The 26,723-nt window shown below is 38.0% G+C and overlaps 1 protein-coding gene across 1 annotated transcript; it reads right to left on the bottom strand.

Annotated features, from left to right (window-relative positions):
* Positions 1-211: 211 nt before the first annotated feature.
* On the bottom strand, positions 212-26,723 carry LOC139138188 (vitellogenin-like). Its single transcript, XM_070706446.1, has 29 exons — positions 26,651-26,723; positions 26,109-26,129; positions 24,777-24,928; positions 24,411-24,542; positions 23,608-23,733; positions 21,596-21,751; positions 21,282-21,427; positions 20,696-20,849; positions 17,788-17,948; positions 17,286-17,454; positions 16,584-16,709; positions 15,554-15,966; positions 14,670-14,764; positions 12,595-12,719; positions 11,591-11,749; positions 10,713-10,838; positions 10,081-10,258; positions 8,966-9,326; positions 8,329-8,514; positions 7,696-7,798; positions 7,123-7,270; positions 6,518-6,724; positions 5,179-5,374; positions 3,670-3,932; positions 3,137-3,323; positions 2,414-2,574; positions 1,619-1,792; positions 1,184-1,345; positions 212-607 (listed from the first exon to the last, which is right to left on the bottom strand). The coding sequence occupies exons 1-29, from the start codon at positions 26,688-26,690 to the stop codon at positions 450-452; spliced, it is 4,785 nt and encodes a 1,594-aa protein (XP_070562547.1). The 5' UTR covers positions 26,691-26,723; the 3' UTR covers positions 212-449.

The following is a 26,723-nucleotide window of genomic DNA, read 5'->3' as shown; positions in this document are numbered from 1 at the left end:
ATCTTCAAACTGACAGTCAAAACCTCGTCTGAAGATAAAGCTACCAAAGCATTCAATGGATTCCCTTTTGTGTGTTCTTTTGGCTTGGACACGAAAGTTATAGCTTCAAACGTGGTGATGAACGACAAAATATCAAATTTAAATCACGAATATGTGAAAATCTGAACCCAAGCTATTAAACGTACACAAATAAAACAGTTGTGACTACTCATGCCATGAATGCCTTTTTAATCAAACTCCAAAATGGATAAAGTAAAACAGTAATGTCTAATACAAATTAAATGGTGTTGAAGGTTTTGAAAAAATTAAAGAATTTTCGATTTATTACTGCAATAAATGTGACTTTGGTGACTTGGGTGGTTTAAATGACGAAAACCGTAAGAACACCACACCTATCACATTAATCAAGCTACGTCGGTGGCAAAGGTCACACAGCTTTGGTGACGTCACTAGTAGTATGGCCTTGGCAGATTGGGACAGCGATCGCAGTCACATGCAACGTCAGCCTCCACCATTCTGTAGATGTCAATACTCTTGCTTGCCAGGTTCAGATGTTCGGTTTGGCCGGACATGATCATTTGCTCAGTGTCACTGACGCTTGAGTACTCTGTTGAGAAAACAGAACACCATGGTTTCTTAATCGAAACATTTAATTTCACTCACATCATGATTTATGTTGTAACTGAATGACAGCATAGATTTAAAGCATACATTTCAATCATCGGTAGTTCGCCATTCCATCGTTCCTTGATAACTTTACATCCTGGTATTTTGTGTGATCTTTACCATTCAAACTTCAACACTTTGACGCAAATAGTCATATATTTGCTCAAAGAAATTACATTTGCGATTCGACACAGAATGCGGTGAGTTGATTGGCTGAAGCAAAGCGTTCGATCAAAGTATGGTTTCGTACCATATAGGACAGGAAATATTGTGATTTGCAGTCATGTTTTCCGAAAGACCAGGAAACTTGATAGTAAATGATATTCTTATCTGTATGAACAGTGTTTTATTGCATTTCTTTCTCGTAAGATTAAAAAAAATGTTTCTCCGTGTACACTGCGTACACTGAAACTTTCAAGAAAAAACCTCCCTGTTGATGCCTTCCCAGAAGGCTGCCGAAAAAGTCCCACTGCAGTTTATGTGTGCGAAATGAGAACCAAGACTTTGTAGCGCTTACCAGCAGGCACACAGTGGAATCCAACCGTCACTGTGTTGGTCTCTCTTGGTTCGCATCCCCTCAGGCAGTGACTCACTGGTACGGTGCTGAAACATTTCTGATATTCATCGTTTACGTATTCGCTGATAATTTTGTATTTAGGTGCCAACTTACAAGCTTTGACTACAGAATGATAAGAAAACGAGATTTTGCATTAAAACAAGTCAAGGCAACAAAATCAGTCAATTCATACGAGAATGTGAGGAAAGTGTCAATAGTAACAACTCTAGTAAAGCAATGTCCAAACAAAGTGTTTGGAAAACAATGTTTTCCTTAATTATACTCGAACAATGTAGAGGCGAACCGTTCGTAGCTCGCTGATCTTGAGAGAAGTTCATCTTGACACATTACATGCAAATATTCCACACACTGCACCAGACTACCGCTACCACTCACCATCAGAACAACTTTCTCCTTTGATAATCCAAGAGTGGGCAAAAACGGTGGGATCAGAGACGACTGAATGGTCAGGTAAAACGAATTCATCAATTTGTTCATCATCATCGTTGCCACAAAGACCAACTGTTCTGGCGTGGTAGATTGGTTGGACACTGATGAAAATGTTCTCACCTGAAACAAAAAACAAACATTTTCTCTAATTACATGTAAACAGACAGACACACAGACACAGTCAAAGACAAAGACACAAACAGATACAGGTATGTATATGTACACAGACAGACGAACAGACATTATATACATATATATATATATATATATATATATATATATATATATATATATATATGTATATAATGTCTGTTCGTCTGTATATATATATATATATGTTATATATATATATATATATATATATATATATATATATATATATATATATATATATGTTATATATTATATATGTTGATTCAATTTAGACTGGACTGTCCCTGAAGTTAACAATTATAAGGTGATTCAGATCACACCTGAAGAATTACAATGAGCTGCATCCTCATTGCATCAATCAGGGCCTACCGTTAAGGGGTCCTCGAATGACATACAAATGAAAACGTTCCCGATATTGTATTGTACTACAGCATATTCTGGTTCCAGTATTTTCCAGTCTGGCTGTTTTTGACATTTCTGACAACTAATGACGGAGGTTTCGTAGGCTATCCTAGAATATGTAAGTGTTTTGGCTTGGATGTATCTAATATTGCAGGATGAGGGACAAATATATGAAACAATACCTACCAGTATAGACGATGTGCAGGCCGATATAGGCCTCAAATGTGATGTTTTGTGGATATTTATAGATCGAGAACTCGCGTTCACTCTCATATTTCTGATTTTCATGTACGTTGACCTTCCTATCGTTCACCTCGACGGTCATATCAGGCAGCAGTTTCACGTTTCTGGGGAGCAATAATGTGAGCAGGCGATTGTATTTTTAAACGATTTACGTTCTTTTGTACAGTCAGGCATATGCGCCGTTTTGTTATAGCTGTAGCAAATATGAAACTACAAAGCTTGGTCTGACTGGTAGAAAGTGAAGCCATACCTCGTTGTAATGTTTGGGCTTCTGATCTTTTTCCATTTTTGCGAGACCTCGTTATAGTTTTGCATTTGTTGTCCTATTTGCTTTAGTTGGATGCCAATTTGGGCTGCCAATTGATGAGTGATAGAAAGCTTTTCCGCCATACCTACCGGCTGTGGCTCTGACTTTCGATACGTACTTGGAACCATCACAGTCATCCGAAATCTCGTAAATTGCACTATTGCACTATTGATTAGTGTTTTTAATGGAACTTATGTTTATTGTTTTATATCGCTTTCACAAAATCCGCAACGATCATTATGCTTAATTTCAGTTTCTACAAAGTTGCGCGCTAAGCACACCAAGAAAGTTAGCCTTGCCAGTGTGAGTACGTCCAAAACAACTTGTAAGCTGGTGTATATACATGACAATAGACTTACTTGTTTCCGACGTGGATTTTGATGATTTTCCTTGTTGGGTCTTTTTCGTATCTGCTCATAAGAACCATGAATTTCCCGCGCTCGGCGCCATCTTTTGTCAAAACGTGGTAGCAGTCACCAGGTGGTTGATAATGGTACGCGACGTTGTCATACGTCACATATTGGTTGTTTAGTACCTTGCAAGTCGCTATGTGAGCAAAGAAAAACAAAAATAAAATTTTGTTAGTTTAGCAAGGCTATTTTTGTCACGAAGATATGATCGCTGGAAGTATGTGAAAATGTGTACAAATTGTTGCTTGGAGAAGATAAAATACTATTTCGAGTACTAGATTTTGCATATCTTGGGCGTTTATATCGACGTTACAGCAAGGGAAAAACTATTCCACATTGAAGTGATCAATGAGAGTGCACGTTCTGTTTGCGACAACGTGCCGCCCAGAAAATGTATAGATCTGTTCTATTATACAAAACCATAACACATGTAGTTACGTGCTAACGTGAAATCTTATTGGTGTTGAGTATTTCAGTCTCACCGTATTGACTTTGGATAACATTCTTCATGGTGTCAACAACGTTTCTCATGATGTGAGTTTGAGGGCCAGGGACTTCCGTGATTGGAACTGGCAAACGCATTCTTCGTCTAATCATCGTCACTCCTGGTAACTTGACTTGAACGTCAAGAATATCTGGGCTTCTCAAGATTAAGTTAGTTTCGAGTGTCCTTGCAGCATTACTCTCCATAGATACCTCGGCAATGTCATACAGATACACGTAGGTCTCAAGGTACATTTTGATCCTGTGAAAATGACGAAAATACACTAATTTATTGAGTCATCGACGAAAAGTCAGGAGTAGAATGTTTGTTGTCCCCCAAAATTTGTAATTAAAGGATCAGTAAACTTTAATTTTTGATGATTTTTCACTGCTTTTGATTTGAACGTCAATCACAAGAGCCACAGCTACCGTCCTTTGAAGGTAACGACATATTAAATAGACACTTTCAGATTTTTATTCTTTTCTCATTCTTATAGAAGTCCCAAACCCAATAAAGTAGATATTTTCTGCAAGCAATGATATTGGAGATCTGACCGTGCACAGTACACAGTCATTATTTGCATAATAGTCACGTGACAAGCCTTTGCTAAACCTTCCAAACATCGCTTTTTTTCCTCCCTATAGCGAACATGCTGCAAGATTTCCGGTTGAAATTTATGCATTGGCAAGCGGTAGCAATACCCTTTAAACCCCTGTCTGCGATTTATTCTTCGAGTCTCCAGTCAAATTATATGGTACGACAATTACAATTCCTTGAAAAGCACCTTAGTCTAACACCTTAAACAGTGCATAAAACAGGCATATGAAAGAAGTCCCAAACACGGATTTGAAGGGTATTGCCAAAGCTTGTCAATACACAAATTTAAACCGGGTATCTTGCACCATGTTCACTAAAGGGAGGAAAATTCAATTTTTGGAAGGTTCAGCAAAACGCTTGTCACGAGACTATTATGCAAATAATGACTATATACTGTGCACGGTCAGATTTCCCAATCTCAGTAGTTTCAGAAAGTATATACTTTATTTTAGTTTGGGATTTCAATAACTGAGAAAAAAATAAAAACTCTGAAAGTGCTATTTGGTATGCCGCCAATCTTGGCTAACGAAATTTTCAACGTTAAAGAGACAAAGTCGCTCATTTTTCATGAATTTTGTTTGATACGAGATACTTCTAATATTGTTTGACATGTTGAAAGATACTGAATGAATGGGTGACCATGCATATATTCAAACCCAGTTTTAGACACGATACATGAAACCATCGCGAAAATGAATTAATGGTCATGACCATTACTTCATTTTTGCGCTTGTTTCATTAAATGTGTCTAAAACTGGGTCGAATATATGCATGGTCACCCATTCATTCAATGTCTTTAAACATGTCAAACAGTATAAGTAGTATCTTGTATTAAACAAAATTCGTTAAAAATAGGCGACTTTGTCCCTTTAAAATGTCAAGATGCGCATAGAGTTGACGTGATGCTTACATTTCAAGGGCTGGCACCAGTCTCTCTGGGATAGAGTTGATAGTTGATTTAATGTTGAGTTTGATCTGAGGTGTTTTCTCGACCAGATACGTGTTCTTCATGGTGTATTCTTCGTAGTTACGTCCCATGGCAACCAGCAGCTCGGCCTGCCTGTAGACATCCTGGGAAGTGTACGTAAGACGCATCTTCTGTCTCTCTGCAAAGTTAAATGAGTAACTGTGTCACTGTTTTTACGTACCTTACGGTAGAATACGCCTCGTCGACAAATATTTTGACTGTCATTTTTTTACAGTCCTTTTCTGATTTACCACTCATAGTGGCTCGTTTTAAAGCTCTTGGAGTGAACAATATTTTGACTGTCATAATTTTTCGACAATCGAAAATTTCATTAATCCCATAGAGTTAACACAGGATGGCGGTCATTTTATATTTCATATATCGGCAAATGTTAGGTAATATGTTTCTATAGCGCCCCTTGAATTTTTTCCTTGATTTGTAAGGGAATGATTGAAAGTTTCATCAAGCCGAAGTTTAAGTCTTTCACTTTTGAGGCAAATAACTCTACCTTAATACGAATTACGCATATGTTCTTGCTCTCATCCTAGCTTTTGATGAGTGAGGTAAAATGTGATGCAATCTTGTTTGCGATGGACTCATTTTGAGGCTTGTTGGAGTAAGTGACATTTTAAACATCTGGTTTCTTTTGTGAAAATCGTCCGTTTTAGTTTCTTAGGGTAAATTTGAGCAAAGGTTTAAAACTTTCAGTTTTGTGGCGTGTACTAACTTAAAGAAGATATCAATTACGGTAAGCTTATCTCTAACACCTTGCCTCTCTTTCAAAGTGACTTTTACATCGGGCAATTACCTATACGCTTTTTCGTATTGTAAAGCTAAATAAAGGACATGAAAGGTCGAAAACTATATCATACAATTCTTTGCATGATATGAATCAATGGCCGGAGAAATTTTGAACTTGAAACCTGGATAATATTACTTTTCGCATGATATTACGTTTATAAATATTGTGTGTGGTAGCAATAACTTGAGAACCCTTAGCACGTATTGTTTTCTACGCCATGTTGCCGTTCATTTCGTTATGTCCACAGCAACCAGCGACAGCTTCGATTTCAGTTTATCGATATTGCATTTGCAACGAAAATAGCCAGTATCTCAACTTGCCTCACTGTGCAATATATTTCTATGGCGGGTATCTCGTTTGAGTACTTCTTCTTGTGCTCGGCACCAAAGAAGGGAGCCCACATGACACATACTTGTCTTCAGTGAAAATGTAACTAAATGCTTCAAAAGCGCTGTTAACATGATGACGACATAAACATACCTTCCTGCTTTACGTCAGCTGAAAGTTCAATGACCTTCTTTCCAGCTTGGTCGTTGTAAGTGAGGGTGACCTCGACGTCAGATTGGCGCTGACCACCGATGGTTTGAATTTCTAAAATTGAATCCAGTTTTCCACGTTTGATAGATTCCCATGAGAATGGTTCTCTGTTGGTCAGAGAGATCTTTACTTTCTGTGGAGGAACCGCCTCTGTTGGAAAATTGGACAAAATCAAATTAGTTGATTAGACTATGAATTTTAATTCATTCGGTTGTACACATCAACTTGAATGAATTTAAACATTTAATTTCATCCTTTTTTATTCCTTTATTATTCCATGTACTAAGACTCGTCGGGCGTTTGGAATATATTGATAGCTGATGGATTTTAAACTTTACTAGTTCGACATGAAATACTTGGTATGCTTTAGTTTGTTTTCCTCTTCAATTTTGACAGCATTTCAAGTATTTAGGTATCCTTCACAGTTAATTATTTATTTACTCACTTTTATCAGTGTCTAAAGCTCACTCAGCATAGTTCGACTGATTCTTTGGCAAGGAATACGTTTGTGAGTAACTTTTTAAGCTGAAAGTCGACTACGAAATTACCTGGGATCCAGGAAGCCGCAATCCTGATTGGTCCATTCAGTGGTAAGTACGGAGAGTTCGCAAAGCCAGCCCGTGGCACATATTCCATGTTACAGCAGATTTCAGCACCAACAATTTCCTCCAGGAAAGGCACACACATTTGTGTCTTCTGCAAGAGACGAAAGTAGGTAAACCATTTAGAAAGGGAAGCGGTTTGTCTAAAATAATTCATGCATACACATTTAAGAACAGAACTTCATACAGACCAAAATTTAATGACTTCGTGTTGATTGTCGAAAGTGATGGTGCCTTCACATATAGAAGATCTTTCAGTTCCAAGCATTGCCTGTCACTCACTGAATCACAATCAATTACGATGACCTAACTTTCAGGATGACAGGCCAAATCAAGCTCTGATTCTCAATAATATTTTATTCAATGAATGCAAACTATTGAAAAAAACTTACGCCTTCTTTTTGTCACATGGTTTGCCGGCGGCTGATTGGTTTAAAAATATTATTTGAATCAACGCACACCAATTTGTTTTCTTTAAACATGTAGAAGAATCATCAGCCCAAAACATTACGAGCTTACCTTGACGAAAGGACTGTCTGTCATTGGAGTTCTCGGAGGAGAAATGATTGTAGTGTTTCCGTTCAACTCACGAGGAGATTTGGAGAAAGTGAAGAGATCAGCGCTATAATCAGATAAAGTAGACTGTTAAGTATTGGAGCAACAATCTTTGTTTCACATCTGATTCATAATGCATTCAACTACGGGTGCCTCTCTCCTTTGTACCCTCCTCGAAGTAGGGTGCATTGACGAGTTTGGATCCGACACCTTAAACTCTCGTTGATAGTTACTTTGCATTCTCCCAGATAAGAATGTCTCCGAAAAGTACCAAAGACTTGTGAAAGACCGCTCCAACAGTGGTTCTTATGGAAATTTTAAAAAGTCATATTCGTATAAGAAGGCTTTCATGCACGTCATGAAGACTAAGAAAATGTCTATGAAGACTAAGAAAATGTCTAGACTTAATAATGATTCTCTCTCTTTCTCTCTCTCTCTCTCTCTCTCCTCTCTCTCTCTCTCTCTCTGCACAAAAACGTATATAGAATATTTTGAAAAGGGGCTAGTTCGTATAGATAACTGTCTAGCCCACGGTTTACAGGTATCTCATTTTAATGTCAAAACACTAGGATGGAAATAAATAAAAACAGTGCCTACCTCAAAATGAATGCCTCGAAAGGTTTGGACACGGGCTTGGCTGTCAAATAGTATTGACGTTGTGTTAAATCAACGCCAACTTCACCGGCTATCGGGAGTATACTACGTTGTTTGACGGCAATTCCAACACCAGTCTGGATTAAAATGGCGTCAACACCCATAGCAACGTGCACCATCATTGCATTGCTGTTTGGAAAAAAGAAAGAGACCCAAGACGTTGCTATGTCTGTGGAACATCTTGTAAGCCTCTGTATTTTGACTTTGAACCATTTTTGTTTAAAAAGAAATAAACTGCGTTTATAAAAGAGCGATGTGAGTTATTCTCGTATAGATTGTGATGAACAGTGAGGCAGAGGTTTCAATAACTTTTACACAAATAAAATTTGTCATTAACTGCTCGTAAAAAGATGCTTTATTAGACAAATATTTATGTCCTTAATATATTTCTAATAAAAAGATACTTTATTAGACAAATATTTATGTCCTTAATATATTTCTAATACAGACCATTGTAACTAGACCTAAACAACGCTTTTAACTATGTTCGCAGCCGAACATGGTGTAAAAAATTGGTCAAAGTCACTTAAGCAACATGACTTAGGATTTACGAAATGGTAGAAGTCGTTTGTTTGCCTACTTTAAGATCACTTTGGCCTCTGCCTTAACTCCACGCAGTGGCTCAGAGGAATAGGCACGCATTCTTCTCATCCTTCTTTCCTTTGATTCGGATTCAGATCTGTAAGACTTCCCGCTTTGCTCTTCACTACTGCGATATCTTCGGTCGGTCTCGTATTGTACCTCCTTACTGTGCCTGAATTTTTCAACTTCCCTCGACCACCAACTCTCTTCGCTGCTCTCGGCTTCTGTCTTGGAACCAGATTCCTTGCTTTCTGGAGATTTGTTGTAGTTGTATGCACCTGACGTCTGGCCAGCTCTGACGTGTCCCTCTCCACTCGTTTCAAACGACTCATCAGGGTTGCGAATAAGCCTTACGTTTGCTGACAGGAGGGAATACAATGCGTGGCTTTTAAAGGACCAGTTACGGTAACTTTTGATGATTTTGTTTGCTGTAATGTTATCTACAGTTTCATGTTGTACTCCCAAAAATATTGAGATGCATGTTATTCAGCTTGTCCACGCATTTGTACACGTACAAACTACATTTTTATTTTTGACCAGTGAAATCAAGAATTGAAATGTAAACAAAAACAGTGCATTTTACACGTCGTAAAGACGCTGTGTTGAAAGGCTAAATGATAAGGTGTTTTGACATGATTTGGGGAGTGGAACAAGAACTTGCAATTGACATACAAACAGAAATTGTGAAAAACTAATTCAACGTTGCAGCCTCTGGCCCTAGACAAGCTACTGGACAAAAGAGATTCCTTATCAAAATGGCAATGATTACAAACAAGTCAAACCATTAATTTATTTTATGGTAAGGAACTAATCATCAGAGCGCCTGCGAAAATCATTTTATGAAACTATTGAGCGACTATCGATCTAAATGTATTATACGTTCAAAATACAAAATCTAAATTTCTTTTTTGCGGCAAAGCAATAAAACTATATTCTCAGGTTGTCTAGAACATCTTTATAGTTTTCGCAAAGTAGCCAAAACCTTTGGGTAACCATGCAAATCTTCAGAGAAAATAGGCTTATGCCGAGTGATATATAAAATGCTTTGAAAAAATTTGCTCATCGTGTTAAGGCGGCGAAGAGGGTAAGTATACATATGAAAAGTCATCTTACTGTCTATCTTCAGAGTACCGACCCAAGATGACGTAATGTTAAGATTCACTGGGAGACCAATGATAGTTGGTATGGCAGTAACACTCTCGAACATAGGCATGACCTTCAACCACTTGTAACTCAGCCCTTCGCTTAGTTTCCTTTCAATCGTCTCCAAATCGAGACCAAACGAGCCGCTCTTCAGTGAAAGGATTTCAAAAGACAAAATATACATTTGAGAGACGATACATCGTTTACCTTTTCTTGAATTCACCTTGGGGAAAGATATTCGGACTCTATAATTATAGTTTTTTTAAATTCTTTTGTAATCTACCGCTAATTGCGGCTTCATCTTGAATTTCTTGGGGTGTGTAAAGATTTTCATCGTATGACGCAGTGAAAATATAAAAGAATTTCCCATAGAGTTGAAAGAGGAATAGCGGCCCATGTGAATTTCAAATGTTAGGTAATTTATTTCTCTAGTACCAAAAACCGATTTTCATTCTTGATTTTTAAGAGAATGGTTGAAAATGACATTTGAAAAACGTTTGAGCAAAAGTTTAAGTCTTCACCTTCGAGGCTCGCACTATACCTTAATACAGCTGCAGTCACACTGTGAACATTGCTGTGAATCGTTTAGGAGATTTACTGACCTTCACAATGTCTGTCACCATTGTTTTGTTAACATCGAAGACATACAATTCGGTGTCGAAAATTCTGATGTAGATGGTACCGAGGTAGTCGGAATCTTCCTCCTCGATTGGTTTGTACTTGTAAAGCTACAATGAAAATGTGAATGGTTCCTTTAAACATAAAAGCTGTCAAGTTGTCAAAAGTTGAAATCCACCCATTCATTCATTATTTCCTCACGTTAAACCTCCTGAAAATCAGTCCCTATAGATATAAACCACCCGACAAAGAGTCCCAATAGATCGATGTTCTAGCTAGATTCCCAAGCCAATAACGTCTTCCATTTTGAAAGAACTGTTGTAACCAGGTTCCCGGGCCGGGCTCCAAAGGAAACCTCCTTTACCAGTTATCGAGGTTATCAATACCGCTTCAGGAACAGGCTAAGTTAATCAGTTGGAAGGACCAAACACTATAGGGAAAAAGTGCGTGACTAAAGCGAGAAATTGACGCTTTCTCGCAATCGGTGAGAATCTGTTCTTATTCTCACCACTGACGGTGAGAAAATTTTAATCTCCACTGGAGATTGGTGAGATTCTCGCCAATGAACGGCGAGTCTTGATGATTCTCGCCAATGAATTTCAATTCTCGCTGTACTTAGTGAGAATTTCCATTCTCACCGGTGAGAATTTGTTCTCACACTTGATTCTCGCCAAGGAGTGCATTTCTCACCAATATTGGAGATTAAAATTTTCTCACCGACAGTGGTGAGAATAAGAACAGATTCTCACTGATTGCGAGAAAGCGTCAGTTTCTTGCTCTAGTCACGCACTTTTTCCCTATAGTGAAAGGGATGTGTTTGTAAATTCAGGGTGTGATGATAAAAATCTATGTTACGCTTCACCTTGCGCTCATAGGATTCAGTGTAGCTAGGTTCTTCCTCGCGCCTTTGAGTGCGTCTCTTCTGAATCAAATCGCTGAGGGTCGTGTATCTTCGCAACATACTCTGCGGTTCGGTGATATGTTCGATCAGTTTCTGCAGGCCCTCACCACGAATACCGATCTAAAGAGGGAGGAGATAACACAAAAAAACGGAATGTTTTAGAGAAGCGACCTACATATTCACATGTGTGTCCTAAAATATGCACCGATAAACCTACCCAGTTTGATGTTGATGTGAGAGTACAGACATGAGTGGGCATCACTCAAATTTCTAACATAGCCATGAGGAAGCTTCCTCAATGCTGTGTGCGCTCTTCTCATACTACTACTCTTTGTTGTGACGTCAAACTTTTATATTGAGATTTTTCGACGAACACGAGTAGAGAGAAACGGTAGTAGAGAGGGCAATGGAAAAGTAATCAAAATGAGAGAATGTACAGACACATGGAAGAAAGAGTACAAACTGCCAATACAACGTTTGCGGTTTTTTGAGAACGAGGACTGGTGAGGTCTTCATTATAAAAGTTATGCAGTTTACATGATATTGTTTAGTGGGTAAATTCGATAAAATTCCGGGAGTAGGAGGAGAGTAAACGGTGAACAGTTCGTGCCCGGATGCCCACCTCTCTCTCTCTCTCTCTCTCTCTCTCTCTCTCTCTCTCTCTTCTCTCTCTCTCTCTCTCTCTCTCTCTCTCTCTCTCTCTCTCTCTCTCTCTCTCTCTCTCTCGTCCTCCCACTTTCGATTTTGTTACGACTTCATTAGAAGTCATCAAGAACGGCGGATTGTAATACGTGCGTTTTGTTCTTTGTATGCTTTACATCAAACGCTAAAAAGTAGACTTGCCCCAATACCTGTGTGAGCTTACTTACAACAGGGAAGATTCAATGACCAAAATTTGGGAAAGCGATACTTTCACGAAAATTCAGCTTTCTCTAAATGTTTTACACAATAAAATAGTCACTTACGTCAATCATGTCGAATGAATATCCATGGATGTTCAAGTTAATTTTGCTGTTGACTTGTTTCGGAACAAAACTGTCTGTGTTTTTGATCATGTCAAAATGCATATAACCACCCATTCTTAAGTTGTCTGAAAACATAAATTTTAAAAATTTTGTTAACATGTAATAACTTTTTGGGAGATGTAGACAATAGGTAGCTTTTATCAGTACTTCACACATTCGCTAAAAATCTTAACATTTGCATTTCTTGCAGCATCTCTTTCCTTGAAAAAGTTGAAGATCATAAACTACTTTCTGAAGAACATCGAAACAGCGGAATACTGGACCACTTTCTCCTTATGGGACAAGTCAGTGCTTGTTTGAGGTTGCCTTACTTTGTGAATATATACAAATATACCCCCTAGGATACTGTTGAAATGTGCTACAGCTCAGCGTTGATCCATTATACTTAATTATATTACCATGCCCTGTCCGTCGCATTTTGATTGGTCGAGCTGAACTACGTGACTGACCACAAATACACAGTAATGGTTTGGTTACATGCCCGTGAATACGAATAATAAGACTAACAACAAAGTATCGTAACTTTACAGCTCAAACATAAATCATAATCAATCACAAAATAAAATGGAGCACTTGTAGGTCAAGTTGAGATACTTTTTTCTGAAAACATCTCCGGATTTGCCAATTTTTTACAGCGCGTGACAGTGCGTTGCGTATAGCTCAGTTTCTGGGGCCCAGTTGTCGTTCGCTCCTGAAATTTTCGGAAATATTGACGATTTTCTTGGGTTCACTGATAATATAATGGAAATAACAGACTCCGCTCTGACCATTAACGTTTATTTGTGGGCGCGGGCTCGAGGAAAGCCAAATTAACGGGCTCGTTAATGGTCAGCGCGTCGCCCCTTATTTCTATAATATTATATAGCGCTAAGCCCTTTGAGTCGCGCTCCTGAGAGGTAAGATTAGAAATTTTGTTTCCGTCTGACGATGCACAATCGACGCTTACATGGTCAATAATAGTATCGGTTCACGATAAGTGATAAGAAAGAATAAAATATAATTAATTGTTGTTTGCTGTAAAAATTAGAAGAACCATTACGCATTGCGTAAACAATAAATCAAACACCCATTTTACCCTCAGAGTCTGATGAAAACAGTTCACACACGCTAGCAGGCAGGTATAGATTTTGTTTTTATCTGTCACAAAGTTGGACATAAATTGGCAATTTTTACAAAACTAACAACCCAATGTGTTTGATAAGGGACGTATTGTGCCATGTTTTTCGTTGCAATAGCAACTGTACTGCCAAGCTTCCAGTTCCAAGCTGAAAACCGGCGTCCCAACTAAAAACTGGCAATTTATGACAAAGAGGGGGCTCTAATATTTATTCCCAGCATTCCCAGTCTTTGTCCTCATTTATACAAAGGACGGTTTTTCTCTTTTTCTATCTTTAAAGAGTAATGATACCGATATCCTGAACCACGATATGGAGAATAATATTTATTAGCTAATGGCAGTTATATATTTTATAAATGACGTGTGAACACATAGTACGTTGCACGTTTCCTATTTGTTTCTTTAAAAGCTCTCAAAAAACACGGCTGACTCGCAGCGTGTTTGCAAGGTTATATCTGATTGGTCGATTGTCACTATTCACAGCAACTTAGGGAGTTTATTTGTATTGTTTTAATTATATTGGTAAGATTCAGCCAACCAATAGGATTACAGCTTCGAAATCGCTGCAAGTCGCCCCAAAAAACATGGCGGCGCCCATGAATTTAGTTGGGAACACTTCTGGTTGCTTGCATAGTATATTATGAACCAGTCAGTAAGTCGCTGGCGCGTTACTATTAATGCTCATGCTGCCTCTTTATGAATTCGTATTTTTCAACAACATCTATGCCCATCGCCCATACATGTACATGGGTTGTGCTGGCACGCCAATGATTGAGAATTTAAACATGTTACAATAACTAGACCAATAAACTGGTTTGATACAGGGTGAACGAATTATCATATGTCTCCAGTTTCATTTTGTGAGGGAGTTTCCACACCAAAAAGATGCAAAGCTTACCGTAGTATGCAGACACATGGTAGGCTTTGGAGTAGCGTAACGTGAGTCCAGATCTAAGACGGGCGAAATGTAGAGCCATCTTGGCGGCACGGGCGCTGAAATAAAGAAACAAGTAGCGAAAAAACGTCATCTCACAAATATTATCTCAGCAAATTTTGAGTGACATTCAGTAACAAGTAAGGGGATGTTAAGATAACAGTGGGTACTGTTGCCTCCCTCTAAGTATGCAAGATAACAATCGTATTCTTCGCTTTCCATTACAAAAGGTGTTTATTATAAAAGTTTTGTTTCATTGACTGATCTCATTTCAACAAAAGGTTCGAAAAGGATGCACCATATAGTCTGAGGCATTTAATATGAAATATTTAAACTTCGAGAACATACCGGATCTTTTCAATATTTGAAGAGAATTATGATTTGTTTAAGAGATATTCTAAAGTAAGTCATCGAAAAACACGAATTTCAATAACAATATGTAAAAAATTCCAGATGACATTGATTTTACGACTATGTGGTTGCAACTGATCATCACTGTTCTTTTATTCACACAGATTGCTGAATACATTAGACAATTAAAACGCAATACTGCGAGAAATGTTGGTTCTATGCACACAGAAGAAGAGGTTGTCTCGACTGTTCAATGCATGGCCATATAGCAGTGAAAACTTGCCTGTCCTAGTGAACTGAACAATGCCAAGTCATGCCTTTGATTCACAATTTATCGCAATGCTTTAGAATAACATGGTTATAACATGGTCCCAGGATATATTATATATAATTTTTATAAGATTCGTAGGATGATCATTTTAAGAGGCAGATTGATGAACAGCAACTATACAGGAGTGTATGAGATCATAAGATGTTTACGTGGTTTCTCCACTTACAGTGGTAAATTGGCAGGCGCTGTGCTGTTGGCCAAGGCAATCAGGTGACTGTAAACGAAGGATACAACTTGGTTACTGGGTTCAGTGTTCAACTGCTGAGCAAGTATGGTCAACGTTGCCACGGAGGGCTTCGTGTCGAACAAGAGTTTGCAGGTTGTGATACGCACTTCTGGGTCGTAGGACGGGTCCAGATAGATCGGCAACAAGATGGCACGCGCCCGGACGGGATCGGTCAGGGCCAGCCTCCTCAGGGCCTGAAGTGCAGCCACCTGAATCCTTATACTCATCTTCTCTGGTTCTTTGAAGAGTTTGCGAATAAACGGAGCGACAACCATTCCAGCGTTGCCCATGGCCTTTAATACGATTTCTTTTTCGGTGTCGTTGGGAGCATTATTGTACTTGGCGATAAGAAACTGTTTGAAGAATACGGACAAATATGCAAACTTCACATCAAATTGAATTGCGATTGCTACAAGGTACAAAACCTCCATTGCATTTGAATCATTTACCTCCTAGCGCTAAATGGTTTTAGAAAAAAATCTATGATCTGCACAGAATTCCTCACCAGTACAATTGTTATCGTTTACTTTTATAATGTGAAGAGAAATATTGAGAGATCTCCTTCATCTCATATCGCCAACAATCTTATTAAAATAAGATATGCGGATTGCAAACGTTAAAGAGGTAACTGACTGGTATCGAGATCAGCGAAGAACAAGAACAGCTTAAGAAATCGCCTTTTCAACGTTTGATTCCCAGTGACTTCAAGTTTGGCAACTACAGTTCTTCAGTGCCGAGACAATTACTCTCCCCGGCAAAACATAGCCGGCAATCTATATATCTAAGCTATTTGACAATTTATTTAGCACATCCAAAATAAAAAGAATTCTCAGTGGCTATTTAGGCGATGGAAATACTCTTTGAAAAATATGAGTTTTAATATATCAATGTTTTTATTGGACTTAGCGAGCTCATTTCATTACATGACATGACCGAAGTAAAAGCGCAACTATCTTTAAACGGTACTTACGTCGTACAGCTCTGGGATGCACTTTGTTTTGTTGTGACAATAGTTGTGAACGATTCCACCGTAGGCCAAAAGTGCAGCTCTCCTTGCTGGATAGTAATTTTGCACGATAGGGTCTTCTATCAAAATCTGGCGGTCAACGGAATGACACAGGTTAACATATTGCGTTGATCACTGCCTCACCACAATGTGTGTTGCGTGTGAAATGAAATATATCATCAGAGAGCCAGAACGGTACAAATAATGATAATTTATTTAACAAATGTTTTCGGGAGAATATTAAATACCTTTTCGGTAGCAACTCACTTCACATGGCATTAGTATATCAAAAGTACTTCCATACCATGTGTCTCTGATATCGAGTCTATATTTACTTACTTATTGCAATGGAATATTTACTGTCAAAACTATGGTCAGAAGCTCTCTTTGCCTTATTCTTATGCATTGTACAACACAGAACGTGAACTGACAGGGTAATTATAATATCTTCTTTGCCTTGACACAGTGTTATGAAATTGTGTTATGTAACTACTTTGACCCTGGCTGAAAGTATTACAAAAGGTCACGGAAATGTCATTTTATGACCCATATATTCGGTATATTTGAGTTATCTCTCTGTCAAACCTTGTCTTTCTTCAGACTTTTTTCACAACAATTTACAACAATTTACCGGTGACATAATTTCAGTCCAATGCTGTGACTTACTTTGGCTTTCTTAACGTACTCTTTTGTTGGTGCGATAGGGAAGGCGAGACCGGTGAAAATGCATGATGTGTGCTCCCTGATGATTGCTGGTTCTGCCTTGATGATGTCGTGGAGGGCGTCAATGGCCGCTTCTGTACCAACTATAGGTAGGGTATCAATGAGGAATTTCCTGTCAGCAGAAAAAATACAAAAAGCAATTCACGGACTTTTCCATCATAAAAATTATTTGTTAACTTGCATACATACCTAAAGTAATTGTAAAACGATCGAACGTCGAAATATCAAAAGTCTAAAAACAAAATACCTATCAGCAGTAAAGAAATATGCTGATAATACAGATCGGACTTTTGTCAAATATGTATGTCAACAATTCCAGCTCTAAAACAGCTGCTAAAACTCTAAAACTCATTTTCTGAATTTATTTAAATTTTCTTGGCCTTGTATCTCTTTGCCCTTATCATAAAGAATCGTCAAAGTAATTGAGTTACTAAAGGAAACGCACCTGGAAGATGGCTTGTCTGAGTAATTTTCCCAGACTTTCATCAAGACTTCATAGTTTGCTTGGCGCAAGTATTTGGTCATCTGTATCCAGTGACCGGCAACTGAAGAGGTGATGTAGTCGAAGGTCATCTCACCCATGATGGTTTCCATGACAGCGCTGATCTGTTATATGATACGGAGAGGGAGAAACAGATGGACAGAGAGGTAAGGACAGGTAGGATTAATATATAATGGTTTCATAATTTACACTTACTAATAGACGTATAAAGTAAGTAAAGTATGTTTGAAAAGCTAAGCCAAATCAACGAAAGAAAAGCTTTAAGACATTTTAGGGAGCGTTCAGTTATTCCGGCCGGGGCTTGGCCGGTAAAATTTGAAATTTGAAATTTTAAAACTGCAAGGGGAAGCCATGTATTTTTCAAACAGCAGAGAGGGGTCACTTAATTTTCATAAGTATCCGTCCCGTCAAAAAGCAGTTTCTGTGTTCAAAATACTCTGGGAAATGAAAATGATTCGCCGCATGAGTTCATTCTCTGAAGTCATTTAATTGTGAGTCTGAATAAAAGTATAATTATCTTTCGCATGGACATCTTGCCTTAGTAACTCTGAGGCTTGTTTTCTTGTAAATTGAGCCAAACGAGGGCAATGAACAATTCTTATTTCTTACAAATTGGGGATATAGCAAATTTGTCAGGGAAAATATTGAACAGTTACCTGTATCCTATCATGAAAAATGAAATAATACTTTTAGGTGAAATTCCAATATCTTTATTTATGTCATATTCTTAACTTTCAAACACCCTATTTAAATGAAGTTCATTCGTATTAATTGTTAAACACCTATAAAAGGTCAGAATTAGTCAAATTAGTATTGTAAACAATTAATATTATATAGGGCTCAGCTCTTGGTGTCGCGCCAAAGGTTAAGATTGGCAATGTTATTTGTATTGATGTGATAAAATAGAATTAATTGTTACTTCATATACGTTTGTATGACAACTATGCCCAGTTTCCGTCTGATGAAAGCAGTTCGTCACGTACGTACACGACGTCAAACCCTGCAGCAGTGCAGGTATAGATTTGTGTAAAAATGTTGGACAAAAATTTGCAATTTTTACCATGATAACAGCCTACTAACAGCCTTCGATATTATGCCATCATTATCATTGCAATGGTAACCGCACTGCCCACCTTCCACTTGCAAGCTGAAAACTATAGCGTTCCCCCAAAAAACTGGCAATTTTCAAATCTAGATATTGACACAGGAGGCGCTTTTCTAAAATTCAATCCCAGCATTCTTTACGTTTGCCCCCCCCCCCGTTCATATGCACGACAGTTTTCTCCCTTTTTCCATTTTTTATGCATGATATTAACGATATTTTGTATCAGCGACAAGGTGGATAATAACACTTACTGGCTTATAATTAGAGGTCAGTACCCAATATCGCCTGTTCCTGTGTCGTATCAGCATGAGTGTCATTTGTGCTGCGTCAGACACGAGACTAAGTCGAATGCTGATACGACGCAAGGAACAGGCGATATTGGTTAATAACCGATTTATCATATACCCATGCCCATAATTTTAGGGAATTTTTACTAATAGAACGAAACACCTTAAATTTTGAGGCTTTACTTTATTACGCCTTGCGCATAAATATCAGAATGTTTATGCGAACAGGCTTCATTCATAAAGTATACGACGAATATGTCAACATCACGCGCGACATTGCTGCAAGTCGTCCATATCTCAATGACACCCACGAAGAAAGACACCGGGATACAAAAATCGTCATACAGAAGGAATATTTTAAGATGCAATATGCTATTACAACTGTATATTATAAATATGCGCATGCGTAGTCAGTAAGCCGCTGGCGCGACTATTAATAGATTTCTCATCGACTCCACTGTATACTGATAAAGATTTCAGTGAAATTGCAAAATCAAATATCTTGCACACACATCCACTTGTAACCACCCTAGTCTAATCAAGTACATGGAAATGAATTATAAAACGTCTGTAAATACTCAGATTTAGCTAGTTTTGTATTGGAAAAATTATTCATAGTTTCCTTATAGACTACTAACATGTATACTGAATCTACATTTCGGTGAAAATCCAAAATCAATTTTCTTGCACACACATCGATCGACTTGTAACCACACTATTAAAATCAAGTACATTTATGTTAATTGTCAAACATCTATAAATGCATAGATATTGCTAGTTTTGTATTGAAAAAAATTACATGGTTTTCTCATAGGCTACCATGAATAGTGCATCATCATTATCAATTAAATCTATATATTAAATGTTTGTGCACACACGCACTTTTAACTGTCACTGCGAGCAAAGTACATCTACATAAATCATCAAACATAAATAAATGTACAAATATAGATTATTTTTCAAATGGGAAAATGTTAATAGTTTGCCCAATAGACGCCCATGTATTATTGTTTGATAAGACGAAGCACTATATCAGCCAAATTTTGCTTTCTTAGAGTTGTGCAAAAATTGGTGACCCTCCCAAAAAAGGCATCCGTGAAATTTCATTTATCCTTCAAAAGTGCGACCCACCTGTACTTTGTCCAATCCCTTTGAGGGGGATTTCAAAATTATAGCTAGTCAGAAGGGGATATTTGAACTCATTTTGGGTTTCTTAGGGGGTCACTTCATAAAATTATGAGAATCTTTTTTTTTTCATTCTATTGGCCTCCCCCCCCCCCTCCAGAGGTGTTTGTGTTTGTTTGCAGCATTACTCAAGCAATGGCGGTCCATGACTTTTTTGTCATCTTAAAAGGGGATCATCAATTTTTCGGTGCAATGGGTAGGGATTAACTTATTCTGACTGACACACAGGGAATTTACCGGTCCACCCCGGCCATGATAACTAACGCTCCCTTACCTCTGCAATACTTATGCCGTGAGGATGTTCATTGCGTTGTCCAGTGCTGTCTTCTGGGAATTTGTACATAAGGCTTCCTCTGTCGATGATGTTGCCCGATGTTGGTTCCCATGAGTCAGCTTTTGCGGTTTGGTCAACAAGTTGTAGTCTTTGTCTGCAATTACAAGTTAAACAATGTCGTCCGGCTACCATCCGTTTGAAAATTATTTTGCTAAACGTAACTACTCCAACTCAAGCTTTTCAGTCGTCATGGATAAATCATACGCCTAAGGGTACACCCTAGGTCACAGAGGCACATTTCAAGATATAACTTTGTGATGTTGATCGAGCCACTTCCATTAAACGTAAACGATTTTGCATTCAGTATTTTCAAAGTCACGAACGAATCTACTTGTTATACGGATAACTTAATCTCCTCTTACCATATCCACTATGGCCAATTAAACTCAGTACTGAATCGCAAGAGTGGTTTAACTTCAAACGAAATGTGTATGTGTTTGTCCCTCACAAAGTTAAACTTTTGAATGATGCAATAGGGGACGGGATTTTAATATACCAGGATTTTAGTGAAATTGTTGACGTATACCTGATGATAGATTCAACAGCGCCCTCCTGTTCGGCATAGGGACTGAAAACGTTATGTTCCTGGGAGTATGCATCGCGGATAATCATGGTATCGCCTTTCTCGGTCAAGTTGTAAGTGAAAACGGCGCCTGAATGCAAGGCTGGGACCTATAAAGATTATGAAGCATGTTGTTCATATTATTTCACTTTAACCGACGCAAGTCATTCGGTGACGTAAATCGTATTTATAGGTTTCGGGTACATTTGAATTTAACAGACGGTGTTTATTAACATGCAGCGTGTTCTGACGATAAAACAATAAAGTAACTTGCTTACCTGATCGGTATGGTACTGGTTAGCACGGAAGATGTTTTGATAAATCGCTGGACGTTCGATGCAGTTCTCGTAGTTTTTGGTTTTCACGGCTCTGACAACGCCAGGCGAGATGTCAAAGGCCGTGTAGGCCGTCTCACAGATGCCGACGATATCCATCTGAAACACAGAGAATTGAAATGCTTTAATGTTACTTCGTTAGGAAAACATGGAAATTTGGTACATGGTAAAGAGTGGATAGGGGAAAATTCGTCAAATGTTAAGTAATGACATTCTTTCAATAGACAACCAATTCGTCGGGTTGCACATTTTTTGTATAGGAGACCGTAGCTTTTCAAGGTAAATTCCATGCGATCGCATATTCGATTAACAAATACCGACCCTCCTTAAGGCTCGTGGATATTCCCTTCTTTATTTACTATTTATACATCCCATTGTACTCGAACAGTAATGGTAAGCTTTACAACTTTGCTGCTGGCGACAAGGCTTTAACTGGACTCACAACAGCAGATCAGGACACAATTTACGAGCAAGAAGTGAACAGATTGATTCAAATGGTGTGATGGTAAAAACTTGTTTTTGAATGTAAAGTTAATAAAAGCAATGACTGATCTCAGGAAAAACAAAATCCATTTATCTCCGTTCAATAAAGGTGAGGGGAATGAAAGAGTAAACATTTATAAATATTTGAGGATGCTTCTGACAAACATGGTTTCTTGGGTTGTCATATCAATATGTTAAACCGTAAATGTCAACAAAGAATGTATCTATGGTGCAAGGTGCATAGATTTGATGTATCAGGGAATATTTTCATAGTTTTACTGATCAACGGTTCAGTCTTTCTTTGTTATTGTATTTCCTGTTGAGGCTGTAGCATTACCTCTTCTAATCAAAATCAGATAAATCGTGTCATCAAAACTGTTAGGAATATTCAAGACGCACCATTTTTAGCTCAGGTGTTCACACACGCGAACTAATGTCGTACGATGTCTGTCTGTGTGTCTGTCTGTCTGTCTGTCTATCTGTCTGTTCACACAATAACTCAAAAACGCTTGAACGGATCCAAGTCAGGTTTGGTAGACAGGTACTATGTGCAAATGGCACTTTGGTTAGTGTGGCTTACATATTAATAAAGTTATGAAATATTATTTTTTCATATAATGGTTTTCTTTTGACGACTCGTGCATGATATCCATAAAAAACAAATTAACGATTATATTTTTGACAAAATGCATCCACTGAATAGCAATTTCACTAAAATGAGGTCTGATACCAGATATCACTCAATTAGGTGCTGCAAAAATAGGTTTAGAAATACTTTTGTGCCATGAGCAGCGAGAATTCGTAACAAATTTTCTATTTAGTGGATATCTCATCACGTAGACAACTACCTTCATTATCTTAAATTATACTGCTAATGATCGACAAGTGCTCTGCTTCATATTTTGAACTGTTTTTAATCTTTGTCATCACTCTGTATTTTATCTGTCCTCAAATTTTGGTCTTTGCGGCTGTTAGTATCAACATCATCATCATTATCATTATCACTCTTTGCTTTTTCTTTGTGGAGTTTTAAGTCATCCTTTGCGAGTTTTATAAAAACACAATGTAGCCGGGTCACTGAGTTGGTCAATGTAGTGAAAGAAATGTCATGAATTTAGCTAATCAAGAAATAGCACTGAGTCTGCAGTGTTCTGATCGTTAAGGCACAACAGTTTAATTGAGTTTCCTCGAAATGGACACATGATCGTAAATGTTATCGTGCCATTAAATTCCACTGCATTGTCAAGACGTTTTGGGTGTCATGCTGAAAATTCCGATTTGAAAGGAGTCCAACTCATTGGATATCGTATCCACACACATTCTTCATACCGAAATGCAGCTACTTAGCTTTAGTGGAACTTTTTAATGAAGGATCATTTTTAATTTTAAATCCTTTTGTCGTTTTTGGATGAATTCTTGAACTATTTAACTGCGCTTCCGCGCATGCCAGCCTTGTGTATTTCACGACTTACCTGTTGGAGTTTGAAGTAATAGTCTTTCGCTACCACGTCAGTGGTGAGTTGCAAGAAGTTAATTATACCTCGATGGATGTTGACAACATTATCCGGCAGAGAAGCAGGTGCCTTAATTTCACCGACCTAAAGGAACGGTGCAAGTGGAAAATATGTAAATTAAAGGGATACAATTCAACAACAGATCATGGTGAAAAAAATCAATGTCCAATAGCTGTTATAACATCAAAGGCGATTAAAAGCAAAGAATATTTTAAGGCATTTAATTTCAGTTTTTTGATTTTGTGAAATGGAGTTCATGTATTCTGTTCCGTTTCCTATTCATTTCTCTCGGTTTTGTCAAAACTATTCTTTCTGCGATGTAAGTTAGTGGGTTGTTATTTTGATTTGTCGTTTCATTTATGAGCGTAAATACCATAGAATTCTTGTTTGCCACATCACCGTCTGTAGACTGTCGTGCCAGGCTTCTTTTTCCTGACAAGTAATTTTTCCTAACGTTCATATCGATTAACTTCATTCATGTATAAATTAAATTTTACCAGCGAAGTGGAATGAACAATATAGACGCAATAATACAGATAAATTCACATTAATCAGTTGCCTGTAACTTAGAACAATACTCGTGAATTCACACGAATCCACATGAATACGGGCTTGCTGAATATAAGAAATGGATTCTTGACTGTATTTATCTGTATATGCACTCTTCAGCTATAATACAGGCAATAATCCATGCTAATACAGTAAGTACTATTGGGTTTTTATGCAGTATGAGTTGTGCGCGTGCGCACAATGACACTTACCAAACCTTCGCTGTATTCAAATTTCACCGGTGTCTCGATGAGTGGTCCAAGTGTTCTCTCCAGGTGTGGAGCATCTTTGAAATCTTGAACCGGCCAGGTACCGTTGAACGTCATAATCTTTGGACTACGAACCTGTGCAAATCAAAAAACATCAAAGAAATGTTTCTGTAAATTTCTCAAATTTTCATCTTGAGCATACCTGCATTATACTGCCAAGGGAAGGCGAGATTGCCTTGATAAAATTCACTTAAATTTGTTTTTAACTTGCGTCAGTGAAAAGTGGCAGGATGCTTTTTTGCATGCTTCCGCACAGAAAAGAAGGATGGATATTTAGAGCGTAGGCAAAAACTGTAACTTTGCTCTCACCTTCATCATGATGTGTCCATCGTCCAAGATGCTGAATTCGGGTTTGGCTTGGATCTTCAGGCCAGAGTAAAGACTGCTCGTGCGTGGGGCACCACTGAGCACATAGCCTTCGTACTCATAACGGTACTTCGTGCCCACCCGGTGCTTCAGATCTGAGACACAGAAAATGGGAAAATACGCCATGACATTTTATTTGGTGTCTGCGGCTTTGTAGTGTGCGACTCGAGAGTGATATATGTAATAAATGAACAAGATACCGATTTAAGGGTGTGGGCACCTCGAAGGTGAATGACTCAGACTTTTCCTAAAATTTTCATAAACAAACTTTCAACCATTATCAATCAAAATCATGAATAAAATCAAGGGTCACCGTGCAAATTTTGGTATGAGAGAAACAAATTACCAAATATACCGCTAAATGAAAATTCATAATGGCCGCCATCCCGGTATGAATTCTATGGAAAAAAAATAAATTTTCAATTGTTCATAAAATAAGACAGTGACACTTTTTACTTACTCCAAGAGCTGCAAAATGAGCGCATACAAGTGGTAGATCAGAAAAATATTGGAAAACTTTGAGGGTCCGAATAACTGTCCGCGAGGTGCATTCTACATAAGTAGAATGAACAAACATATCAGGTCCCGTCGGTTGCGTGACGGACGGAGAGTTCAAAGATTAAAAGGTTGTGACACCTTGTCCTTTCTGCTCAGCTTATGTGATTCCAAGCGTTTCTCGGGCAATATTTTTGAAGTCTTGCCGGTAAAGGAATACAATTCCTATTCTCTAATGGATGAAGCTGCATTACCATTACCCCCCCCCTCCACACACACACACACACACACACCCGCCCGTCCCCAAAACGTAAATTTTCACCTATGCAATTTCTTTGGTTTAAATCGTTCAATCACGTTTGCCTGAAGATGAAACTAACTTACAATTTGACTTTGCTGGGTCTTTAGATAAACTTATTTGCCATTGATCTGCGCTAAATTTCATTGAAATGGCAATATTCAAACAATTCAAAATATAACCCTCATGAGGAAACAAGATATTCCACAATTTCGGTGTGTGCCTGCATTTGTATTCTGGTCTACAGATTATACAACTCCATTTAAATCTGCACTAGCGCTATCCTCTTAGTGGAAAACTATCGAAGTCTTCAATTTCTTGTACAATACACATTATATATATGGAAACTATTTTCGCTCTGATACATACTCAGTCGTCCTTATAGACCGAATATGGAAACCAGAGTGTTTCTGCAACATCTCTGATAAATGTGGCTCAACGAAAACAGTTAATATTCTTTCCTTGAATTACTGTGTACTTACATGGTCCGGCTGTTGCGCAATCTATCGATGACAACACCAACGGCCGGGATAGAGGCGAAGAAAGAAAATGGGGAAAAGTCCAGTTATTTATGAGGATTTTTATGATGAATTCATAATGTTAGTAACAATATACTTAAATGAAGCACATAATGTCCTAAATATCGGACGATGCAAAACATTAAAAAATGTACATATTCATTCAACGACTGGCAATTATCATCCATATATGTCATATCACGTATTGTAACAGTCCAAAACGAACGCTGATGGTTAATCGTATACCGCACATTTCAACAGAAGTCTATACATGATACAAAGTGTCTTTTTAAACTTGCTTTTTGCGACTTAAAAGCAAACATATTCTCGTCGATCTATTTGAGTGAGATGAACTGTGCTATAGAAGAGACATAAAGGTTGTTTTGTGAAGAAGCAAAAATCACCGAAAAAAGTAAAACTAGTCACTAGAATAGAAAACTTTCCACATCAAAGTCAATACATATGATACTGATGAAATCAATCAATAACACAGGGATCGTACTCACTCGCAATCGCCACGAAGGCGAGGAACAGGAGAATCCTCATGACAGGAGACTTTAATGTACAGTTTCTTAAAAC

The sequence above is a fragment of the Ptychodera flava genome, chromosome 8, assembly GCF_041260155.1.
Source record: "Ptychodera flava strain L36383 chromosome 8, AS_Pfla_20210202, whole genome shotgun sequence".
NCBI classification, from domain to species: Eukaryota; Metazoa; Hemichordata; class Enteropneusta; family Ptychoderidae; genus Ptychodera; species Ptychodera flava.
The sequence above is the reverse complement of the archived record's forward strand: the minus strand, read 5'-3'. Positions and strand labels throughout refer to the sequence as shown.